Consider the following 11,500-nt stretch of genomic DNA (forward strand, 5'->3'; position numbering starts at 1 on the left):
TGCTCGTAAACAACAATGTGCTACAGATTTATTAGAGAAGAGCTGCCAAATCCGCTTTATTTCTACAACATTGATTGTACGCACGTTGAGGGAAACTACTGTGTGTATTATGCACAATGAAGCAGAAACAGAAGATGATGTACACAAAATATTTATCCTTCATCAAAATATTTGTCGTTTATCAACAGCGCTCTCAAATACAAGTAACACTTGGACGATCTTTTAAAATATTATTAAATGATTTGTATAAAGAAGATAGGCTGCCATCCCTGTACCAACCAGTTCCGTTTAGTTCAGGGGTCTGACAACTTGGGGACACATGCTTGATTGTTCTTTTTGTAACCTGCACCCAGAAACGGTGCCTCACCTCTTCTGGCACTGTTGTTATACCAAAAAGCTATGGAGAGATGTCTTTAAATGTATTACTAATAAACCTGTGTAAGGATTTTGCTTTGCGCTATGAATAAATGTGTACTGTTTGGATTTTTATATTTTGATAGAAGTAGAGAAACAGGCACATATCATTAATTTATTAATCATTTTAGCCAAATATTTACACGTGTCCAAATCTACAAATATAAAAACCTATATTCGTTGTTTTTCTTAACGAAAATTAAACAGTATGTAAACACCATTGAGGAGTGTAAGTACTAAGAAGGCCAATAAGACTGTACATTATTGTAATATTTTTAAAATGTGTATGTAATGTCTCTGGTTATTAGTGTTTTTTAATTTGTGTTTTTATTTTTATTCATTTAGTTATTCTTTTTATTTACTTGCCCGGCCCTGGCTAGGTTTGATTGTTTTGGATTAATGTTCTTGTATTGTGAGTGTTAGAACTGTATAATAATAATAATAATAATTTGGGGAGACATCCTGGTTGTTTTGCCTATGGTTTACTTTATAATACATACGATCCGAAGGATCTTATTCTGATCCCAAATCATCGAACAACACAAATAAAGCGCACTATGCCTCATGACGTAAGAGGTCGCGTCGTCATCCGGGACATTTCAAAGTACCATTAACGTTGGTGGGACGCAGGTCTTCTATCTGCTTGCCAAAATGGCGTCTACTGCCATTTCCACAGAGACTAAGAAAATAACAGATTTGCGAGTTATAGATCTGAAAACAGAGCTCAAACGACGAAATCTAGATGTTGCGGGGGTGAAAAACGTCCTCATCGCTAGACTGAAGCAGGTACGTTTGGTTTACCAGCTCACATTCCACTGTTTACGAACCTGGCTAGTGCTAACTGCTGCCACGGCGTTCAGTGGGGCCCTGAAGCCCCGTGCTTTCTGAGCACGATTCTTCTTTTTACTCTGCAATGCATTTCACACTAGGGGTAACGCTGTAGTCAGAATTCTGGTGTGTCTACCTTCGTGTGTGTAGCCGGAGGTTGTGAACAACGGGTTAGTAAATCTCGTGTTACTAGTCATCAACAGACTGATTCGTTCACTCCAGCATCATCATCGGATCATATGGACGCGGGACCTGCCACCTGGCTGGCTGAAAAGTCTTATAACTAACTGGCATTTTCGCTTTAAAATAGCATCGTTTCTGCACTTACATCACGCAGGGTGAATTGGCCAATTATATTAAATTACATTTCAATTTGGGCTGTTCGATACAGTGCGACGCGTTAATTTCGAGCTTCCGAGATCGGAGATTCATACAGCTAGACTGGAGTTTATTAATCGTCAATCTCTGTTGACTGTTTTCCTGAAACACAAACAGCTTTTTATTCCTCGCCGTTGGCAACTACGTGTTCAAAAATTACACGTTCATATTACAGCCATTTTTCATGAATGATACAGTCGTACGATTAAGTACCATGATCATGGCAAGCAAGGTGTTCCCTGCATTACCACCATGGCATTTGTTGATAGCGTTTATTTGTACCGATAACTAAGGTGACAGCAATGTTGGATAGTAAAACTTATATTATAACCTTTCATGAAACCAGAATATTCTTACTGTATCAATTTAGGACCTTTGAAGGTACAGTAGAAGGAATAGAAGTAGAGCTTGCGACTCTGCGTTTAAGGTGATGGGCCTAAACACTTCAGTATTGCTGGCCCTTGTGCTTTTTACATTCAGAAAAAATTACCTGGTGTGTTTTAGGCCATTGAAGAGGAAGGCGGAGATCCAGAAAACATTGAAATCCCACTTTTTGCAGACACGCCTACTAGGAAAAATGCAAAATCCAAAGGTAACAAAACTGAATGCGATGAGGAGCTGTGGCATGTCTAAATACGTAAAGTAACTGATCTTTAAATTCTGATTCTCTATGTCGAATATGCACTGTTTTTGCATAGGAAGAAAACTGGACTCGGACACTGAAAACGCTGTTGAAGAAGAGCCTTTCTCGAAGGTGGGCCTTGTGGTTTAGATTGGACTTTGTCTCAAGGAATGTTATACATTGTCAGAGCTCACTGGAGCCTTTTGAGTACTGTTAAATAGTCTTTTCAACAGAAAAGTGATTTACATTTTGGGGTGACTTTGATATGGCGCTTGAGGTTAAATGGATATTTGATATGGAGCGAGATGGGGGGAAGGGTAATGTTAGACCTTTCTAAGTTCAAGACTCAATCTGAAAAATGGTTCCGGGCATTCATTGTCCATCAGAATAGTGTTTTCCAACTGCTTTGTTTCTGCTTTGAAATTAAGCTCACAAAAAGTATTCAGCTAGTTTTAATTCATTATCTGACAATAGCAATACTTAAAATATACTAAAAACAAGGAACAGCTAAAATTTTATAGTTTTCAGTGGAAGTTGGTACCATTGATGGTAGCCCTGCTGTAATGTAACCTGCATTCAAATTGGAAAAATAAGGCTTGCATTTTTCAGATTTAGTGTAATAAAACTTGTTTTGCATTGATTGGGTCAGGAATGTCCATGTGTATTTTTGTTAAATTTGGCTATAAATTTTGGTTTGATTTAAAACTTAATATTTTAAATATTATACTTGTACCACAGACAGTTGAGTATGTATTTGGTTTTTATGCTTAGGAAATTGAAGAGGAGGACATTGAAAAAGGTATGTAGGTTCTCATTCGCTACTGGAGTGTTAACATCTTTGGGTTTAACAGGTAAAGCCCATTGTTTGAAGGTTGGAAAACCAGTACACCTCCCTCTTAACCGCTTTACTTCTTGTTTGGACAAACTGTGCCCACCTGCAATTCTTCTCTGTTAAACTGGCACAGGGTTGGTTCTCAGCTCAAGAGATGCTTGTCTTGCACATGGAGGAAATGGACTGGACTCATGCATATATCGGCATTGTTTTTTACTTTTATGAAATTCTTTTCAAGAAGAAATCCTCTTTTTTGAGAAATGGAAGGCAACAGTGTCCATCAGAATTGTGCTCATCATCCATGATGCACAAGGAGCACTGAAGGTTTCAAGCAAGTTGCCATGTCCTTCCTCTCACGTGCCTGCACACAGAGGAGCTCTGGTGGCCAAGAAGATGGAGGTGACTGGGCTGGATGATTGTTAGCACGAGGGAGCTGCTTACCCATCAGGACCTTTTTCAGTAGTCTCTTCTTCCCAACTGTTCATGGCTCCAAAGGACACCACTTGTCAGCGTTCGCACTCATCCATGGCCCATTGTGGAACTCATTGAAGAGGAAATCCTGCACCTTTTGTCATGGATGTGAGCTGAAAAGCTTCCTAGATGTGGTGGACAGTATCTGACAGAAGATCATGCTCACTCCCTGTCATACGCCCCTTGTGCGAAATGGGACGTAGCTTATGTCAGAAGATTGGGGTTTTGGCGTCAGATCTTGTGAGCACCTTTTGGAGAAAATGGAATCTGGCTTGTTCAGTTTCCTTTTTTTTGGACTTTTTTGTCCCTGGGACACAGATACCAAAGGCAGGGGGTTGCCTTGAAGTGGAGTTCACCTTTAGAGTATCACCCTCCTCTCCTTCTTTCCAAACTGAAGAACTTGGATGATCCATGAAGAACTGGAACTTCTGTGAAAAACACAGGATTGCTCTTGCAGCTCTGCAAGGACTGTGAGAAAGTGTTGGTGGTTAAAGTCACTTCAAGATTGTTGCATCACACCAATTTTTCCAATGAGGAATGTATGTTCTGTGTACACCTGTGTGGTTTTCTGACCTTCAGTGAGCGCTAATGCTAAACTTTCTTTCTATTCTACTTTCTCTAGGTCCCCTAGCACAGAATTGTGTATGTTAAACAAATGTGTTTTTTGCCATGTTTTATCCTTGTTAAATCCCTCAGATGTAACTGATACAGATGATGGTACTCGTGAAAATTCTAAACACCACCCCTGTGAAGATTGCCTCGCAGAGGCCGAACAAGTGGCGGGGAGCGAAAGCGAAGCCGCTGCCTGCTCTAAAGAAGTTGAGGACGATAACATATCCGTCACAATCCAGGCAGAAGATGCCATCACGTTGGATGTGGATGGCGATGATCTCCTGGACACAGGTAAACATGTGAAACTTCCAGATTTGGAGGCAGGCAAGGGTTGTGATGAGCCAGAGCCCTCTGCCGAGACGAGCCCAGAGGAAGACATGAAGGCGGAAGCAAAAGAGGGTCATAAAGATGGTAAGAAAGATGATGGACCGAAGGCTGACCCTACCAAGAAGGAAAGCAGGGAGACCTCGAAGAAAGCTGATATGGGAGACAAAGAAAAGGATTCTGGGAAGAAAGGCCCCTCGTCTACTGGGGCAACAGGTCAAGCAAAGAGGTTTGTCTTTCTATGTCAGTTCTTTAAGGTACTACTACCACGTTCCAGCTCTCACTAAGAACACAGCATTGTGGGTAGCCTCAAGATTTTTGTTTTTATTTTTCTAAAGATGTTCATTGGTGTACCTAATCCTGCCCTTTGCTTTTCGTTTGTTTGTTTTTTGAAATTGAGTAATTTATGGCATAAACCAGGAGATGAGAACACGGCTGTTTATTTTTACATTTCCAGCACTTTTATTGCCTTTTCCAGTTCCCACATAAGGGTTAAAGAATAGTCCTTGTGATGTCAGAGGTTTTGTCACAATCGTATGAAGTGGTTCTCTGAGAAGTTCAGCCCACTCCAGAAGATTTCATTTACCCAGGGAATAAATTGGCAGAAAACCTGACCCACCTGTCAACCATGGAAAAGCAATGAAAGAAGCCATTATGGGAATTTTGTCCAAGTGCAAGCCTTGCCTGTGGGAATTTTATTTTTTGGCTGTTTTGTAAATCACAAAACTGGTGGTTGTGTTATTCCTTTATCTTGCACAGTTAATTTTGTGAATGGGCATTCATTTTATTGTTTCTTTTTCTGTTGTTGAAATGTTTGCATTGTAGTTCTTCGAAAGACAAGGATGGAAAGATGTCAAAGGATGAAAAAGGTAAGCTTGTAATCTTGTATCCTGAGCCTTATGGGAGGAAGTTCTTGTTGTTATCCTGCCAACTGGCTTTGCTCATATGTTGTGAAAAGGGAATATTGACACTGTAGTTAGTCATTCTTCAGTATTTGCTGTAACTGGTATCATGAATTCTGGTGACTGTTATTGGCTCAACCTGGCATGTCCTATTCTGGCATTTTTTCCATCTAAAATTCCTCTACTCTGGTGTCCAAACCGCAGCCTGCCATCTCATGTATTGTGGCCCTCAAGCATTTGTAAAATCTATACCTACTATAAATTATGTGGTTATATGTAGAGACACAAGGGATGCCTTGTAAGGGTGAGTGACAGAGCAGCAGACGGTGCACTGGCTGTACCCAGTTGGGGCTCCACGGGAGTCTGAGCTCAGTATTCAGCTTCATCTTGGTCATCTTCAGTGGCAACACTGTACTTCTGTTTGGTGCAGTTTGCTTTTGTACACTGTGATTTTATCATTAACTCTTTTACAGGGAGTTAATTACTCAGTTTATAATTACTTGAAGTTGATTGTTGAACACAGCTTCTAAATCAAAGTTTGACAAATTAAGACATTTTGAATCTGACAGATTTTACATTGTTTTCTGGAGTCAAGGTAGCAATCTTCAGGCAGAGCAATTGCCTTTTAGGAACATTTCTTCCGAGTTGAAAGCACTGGTCACTACTAGCTGTGTAGTGGCTGACATTGCCTAGAAATAGAAGCCATGTTGGATGGTGAATTTGTAAACAACATTTTTGGGTTACTTCCTGAAATTATGCCTTGGGGGGGGCCCAACCATAAGCTTTTTGTGATAAACTGGCTCGTTGTATTAAGTTATCCACTACTGCTGAGAGTGCTTTAAAAACAAGATTCCAGTTGTTATTGGAATCTCTCACTATCCTTAATCATCCAAGTCAAGGTTGTGGCAGTCCAAAGCCTATCCCAGAAGTACAAGGTGCAAAGCTAAGCAGAACACACCCTGAATGGGCCACTAGGCCACTGTAGTATCATTGTTGCCATGTGCTTATTTACAGCATGTGCCAAACTTGAAGAGTTCAACAATTTCTTTACAAGATTGTCGGAAGAAATGTCATCCATATGTCTTCTTAAGGCAGACAATGTATTTAATACAGCTTCATAATAGAATATGATAAATTATAATCAACTTAGAACTTTCATATTTAGTATGTCGGGGTTTTGAAATTTTATTTAACGTTGCCTTCAAGCAGTTAATAATAATGGTGTCCCAAGGCAAAAACTTTGCTGCCTCCCCCCACTTTAAATGTACAAAAAACAAACCTTACAATTTTGTGGAGAACATTGCAGAGGTTTATGAAAATGTTTAGTATTTCTTGTAGTTTGGTCCAAAAGTAATTAATCCAGTGTTTTGTCATGAAATGATACAGTAGTGCTAATGCCTGTCATGCAGTGGAATTGCACATTTTTAACCATTGTAATTGTTTACGTTTACATTTCTGTTAGGGATTCAGTAACCTGTAGCTGGAATAAAGTAATTTTTTTGAAACATTACTTGTCCAAACACAGAGGTCATATGTTATTTTATATATCCTAACCTTGCCACAAGTCAGGCCCGTGAAGTATTCTGGTGTCATATTGATGTTTAGTAGTGTAAATCTGCTGAAAGGGGATATTATATTATTGAGGTGTCTACATTTGGCACAGCAAACTGTCTTTGGAACGCATTTGTCGACATGTGGAGGAAGGGTGCTGTGTGTTGCAGATCCTGTGCAGAACATGCCCTCAGTAGGGTGATGTATTATTTAGGCGGTGCGAGTGGCGGAGGCAGTAGCAGTTCAACGCGCAACCTGTGGGTGAGCGGTTTGTCATCTAACACCAAAGCAGCTGACCTCAAGAACTTGTTCGGGAAATACGGAAAGGTACATCTAATATTTTACCATAAATGGTTATTTTTACAGTTTTAACTTCTAAATGCATCCTGAAATGATGTGTGATTTACCTGAAATGATAAATTTTTCTAAATTTATACCGGGGGGAGAGAATGTAATTTTGTACTAAACTTATTTTTCACACCTCAGGTTTTCAGTGCCAAAGTTGTAACAAATGCTCGTAGCCCAGGAGCTGAATGTTACGGCTTGGTTACCATGTCTTCAAGCGCAGAGGTGGCCCGATGTATCTCTCATATTGACCGGACAGAACTCCATGGACAGCAGATTTCCGTAGACAGGGTAAGTTTCAGAATCTCATTCATTATTTTTAAACTCTAGCTCTTTTGTTATGTGATGTCTTATGTGGAAGTTATATAGTTCTTAAATGAATTGCAGGTCAGATCTTGTAGGTTCTGATTTTCAGAAGAGCCTGAATCACATGGTGCCATTCTTGTGTAAAATGTTGTGCTGTCAGGTTAAAAGTGACCCATTCAAAAAGGAATTTTCCAAAAAGGAAGGGGAAGAGAAAACAAGCTCCAGTAAAACCTCAGGAGAAAAACGGACAGCAGCTGGGATGAAGCCCACAAACAAGTAAGTTGAATAAGGCAAATAAAGCTTCTTTACTAGTATACAGTTTTAATTTTCAGTGTTCAACTTTTTACATTCTTTCGTGAAAGAATACCTGTATCGAAGAAGGAAGACAAAAAATCCGATAAGCCCTCTGAGAAGGACAATAAGGATACATCCAAAAAACAAGAGACAAAAGGTGCAAAGTCGGAGGCATCATTATCAAGCACAGACAACTGTAAGAAAGAGGAAAAGAAACATGGGCGTGAGTATGTTTTGTGATTAAAACCTTGTAGGTGATGTTTATTAATCTTAAACTTCCATTGATCATGACACAAATTGTATTAATGTATTGTGTTGTAGGTGTAAAGAGTCCAGGAAAAATGGTGGTGATTGATCAGACCAAAGCAGAACCAGCCTTCAGCAAAATCAGGCCTCCATTTAGAAGAGGAAGATTCGACAAGGTATCATACACCTCCTGAACTGCTTTGTTCCAAATGAAATGTGGCAGTATAGTCTCTAATCAGTATAGGATTTGTTTTTCCAGCCAGGTTTCCTGAATGTGATGCCTCGCCGGCCCAGATGGTTCATTCCTCCAGAAGAGGTTGGTTATTTTGTTGTGGTGCACAAATTAAAATATTTTCTTTTGCTTTCTCTGTCTAGTTTGCAGTTGTCTGTTATACATCTTACAGAACTCCCCTTGTGGCTCTTATAGATGGAGATGCTGAGAAACAAGGGCCGGGTCTTCCCCAGCAAGGGAGGTAGTAAGGACATTCTTCCCTTTGAGAAGATGAAGGAGCAGCGCATGCGAGAGCGCCTCATGCGGCTAGAGCGCATCCGGAGAGCAATGGAGCTTCGAAGGTACAGTCAGAAGCTGACCACCAGTCTGACCTGAATACTGTTAATGTGTTCACAGAGAAGGCCAAAAAGATTACGTGAATGCAACACAGATGAAGCTCACTATGGTGCTTTGAATAAAAAGTTTCCTCTAGTATTTCAGTGCTGACTTTATTTGTAGTAAGAATAAAAAGTTGTAAGTGATGCAAGTGGCGTGGTATCTCGGCTGCACCGCTGCCTTTAGGACGAGGAGTGCTTTAAGGGATTTTGGACCATCTAACAGGACTGCACCCCTTTCCCCACTACTGCAGGCGGCGGGAGATAGCAGAACGGGAGCGACGGGAGCGTGAGCGCATCCGTCTGTTGAGAGAGCGTGAGGAGCGGGAGCACCTCATGCGAGAGAGGCAGAGGCTAGAGCTGGAAAGGCAGAAACTGGAGCGTGAACGCATGGAGCGAGAGAGGCTGGAGCGAGAGAGGATACGCATTGAGCAGGTAGCGCTCTGTTCAGAGCAGAAGCCATGATGCATAACCAAGGCTCTTCCAGAGATTAAGGGTAGTACTTTTTCCCTGTAGGAGCGGCGAAAGGAGGCGGAACGCCTAGCCCGTGAGCGGGAGGAATTGAGGCGACAGCAAGAACAGCTGCGCTATGAGCAGGAGAAGAGGAACTCCCTGAAGAGGGGACGTGATGTGGACCACAGGTAATGCTGCCAGAGGTATATCTTGTTGTCATGTTGAGGGTCCCCCCCCCCCATTTTTTTGTGCACTCAAGAATACAGGGGATCTTGTACACTGTTTTTGGGGTGATTTTGGGCCAGGAAGTCACAGATCTCTTTTCCACACAGGAGGGAAGATCCATACTGGAATGGCAATAAGAAGCTCCATCCAGAGGCAGAAGGCCGTATGAGCCAGGGCTCCGACTACAGTCGGCAGCAGAATCGCTTTGCTGATTTCAGCCCCCGGGAGAGGGGTCGCTTCGAGGGCTCATCAGTGGAGCCTCCTGCGTTTGAAAGGTAGGCAGGCAGGCCTCTGTCTGATCCTGGGAACATAGTGGTGGTGTCTGTACTGAGGGCTGAGCCGGGGTTTACTCCCGTCCTGCAGGCGTGGCCGCTTTGAGGGTGAGCCTGAGGCAAAGAAAAGCAGGCCCCCACCCAGGAGGGAGAGCTCTGGGTTTGATCGCTATCCCAAAGGTTTTGACAATGCTAGGAGGCCAGAGCCCCCCCCCCCTCCCCGTGGCGACCTGCGAGACACAGACCGGCGAGACATGAGGGATCGGGATGAGCGTAGGACAGTGACTCTGCCCGAAAGGCCAGCCGGAGGCAGGGGAAACCTGCCAAACCTGTCCCACAATCGGTCTCCGAGGGATTCTGCACATGGAGGCTGGAAAAATGCAGCAGAGATTGTGTCAAACAAGGGGGACATCCGGTAAGGGCTCATTCTGTAGGAGATGTGTGGGCTGATGATGTAGACAGCGTTTTTAATTGCTTCAAGTCTCTTAAATGTTTAGTCAGGCTACAGGGAAAAAAAAAAAATGTATGCGATGGGTGGTGGTAATTCACTTGCCCTGGTGCAGGGGAGCAGTGCGGCTGCGGCCTGAGCAGCGGTCTGGACGGGATGGGCCCGACTCGGGGCTTAGGGGGACCCCCTCAGCTAGTCGCGGAAGAACCAGCTTCAGTGCCCGAGATGGCGCTCCTCCACCCCCATCTAGCCGCCGATCCGGTTTCAACGATAGAGATGGAGGCAGGCCCATGGTGATGGCTGAACAGGTTAGCTAGCCATTTTCTGCTCCATTGATGAAGTTTTTTTTTTTTTTTTTTTTTTTTTTTGGGGGGGAGAAAGTTTTCCTATAATTTGTGATAGTTTTCATGTAACCAGTGAAATTACTTGTTTTAGATTTTAAATTAGCACCAGTGAATATAAAGCAAATAAAGGCATCTGGCTAGATGTTTTATATTTGTGACCTTTTTGTAGCACTTCAGCACAGGACGGCAGGTCGTAGTAGAGCGACACAACCGCGATTCAGGTCCCAGGAAGGAGTGGCATGGTGGTCCGAGTGGCCAGAGCGGAGGTTTCCCTGACAACCGCAGAATGGGGGAAAGCAGAGGCAGCATGGTGGGGCACCACTCCAGGTAATGACCACATAGAAGCTGTTAAGCCACTGTCTCCCTTGCATTTTGCAGTTAATCTAAGTCACGGGGAACCTGTCTTGTTTTGTATACAAACTGCTCTTCTGGAAGAATTTCAAACATTTTCCTTTCTTTTTATAGCCATTCCTCAACAGGGATGAACAGAATAGTGCAGATCACCAGCTCCATGTCTGGTGGAAGTGGTGGTGGATTCAAGTCCTTCAAAAATGCCCAGAGGAGGTTTTAGCTCCTACATTGCACCGCCTTCCTTTAGTGAAATCTGAGCTTTTTTGCAAAACTTTTTTTTTTTAAACTATTTTTAAATTGTTTCTATTTTCAGTATGTCCTAAATGGCTGAATTAAGTTGAAGGCGAGCCATTATGTGTATAGATGCTTGTAAACTTTCCTAACAATTCTGCTGTGCCCATGAAATGGAAACTGTGCACATGTTATTACTGATATTTGGTTAAGACTTGTACAGCTTTAGTTTATTTGTAACAAGTTTTCATATGTGGCTTCAGAACTGCCCTTTTCCTGAGGAAGTACCCATTTTGTACAGTGGCTGCATTATGATGCGTTCTTTAACAAGAGCCTCATTTCATTATGGTCCTTTTCGGATACCCTTGAAGTTATTAAATTATACATCTTGTTAGCTGGCTCTGTATTTATTCCTTTTAAGTGCAATTTGGTACTACTGCTGTCC

General features: G+C 42.2%; 1 protein-coding gene across 2 annotated transcripts; it reads left to right on the top strand.

Moving 5' to 3' along the window:
* Positions 1-1,001: 1,001 nt before the first annotated feature.
* Positions 1,002-11,447, top strand: sltm (SAFB-like, transcription modulator). Of its 2 annotated transcripts, XM_018739660.2 has the most exons (20): positions 1,002-1,200; positions 2,125-2,212; positions 2,319-2,374; positions 3,014-3,041; positions 4,242-4,710; positions 5,307-5,350; positions 7,149-7,261; positions 7,421-7,570; positions 7,746-7,861; positions 7,948-8,102; positions 8,201-8,301; positions 8,385-8,441; positions 8,553-8,698; positions 8,986-9,166; positions 9,248-9,372; positions 9,517-9,684; positions 9,773-10,096; positions 10,245-10,437; positions 10,643-10,800; positions 10,939-11,447. In XM_018739660.2, exons 1-20 carry the CDS (start codon positions 1,066-1,068, stop codon positions 11,042-11,044), a joined length of 2,913 nt encoding a protein of 970 aa, XP_018595176.2. In that variant the 5' UTR covers positions 1,002-1,065; the 3' UTR covers positions 11,045-11,447. The 2 variants fall into 2 exon arrangements, with proteins under 2 accessions (XP_018595176.2, XP_029112126.1); XM_029256293.1 differs by lacking the exons at positions 1,002-1,200; positions 2,125-2,212; positions 2,319-2,374 and having other exon boundaries at positions 3,026-3,041; positions 3,208-4,710.
* Positions 11,448-11,500: the final 53 nt, after the last annotated feature.

The sequence above is a fragment of the Scleropages formosus genome, chromosome 11 (assembly GCF_900964775.1).
Source record: "Scleropages formosus chromosome 11, fSclFor1.1, whole genome shotgun sequence".
Classification (NCBI taxonomy): Eukaryota; Metazoa; Chordata; class Actinopteri; order Osteoglossiformes; family Osteoglossidae; genus Scleropages; species Scleropages formosus.

Bases quoted from the DNA above. Each gene is read 5' to 3' on its own strand.
- sltm (XM_018739660.2), top strand. From the start codon at position 1,066: ATGGCGTCTACTGCCATTTCCACAGAGACTAAGAAAATAACAGATTTG. The intron at 3,042-4,241 runs GTATGTAGGTTC...TAAATCCCTCAG, and splicing joins AGAGGAGGACATTGAAAAAG to ATGTAACTGATACAGATGAT. The intron at 5,351-7,148 runs GTAAGCTTGTAA...TGTATTATTTAG, and splicing joins GATGTCAAAGGATGAAAAAG to GCGGTGCGAGTGGCGGAGGC.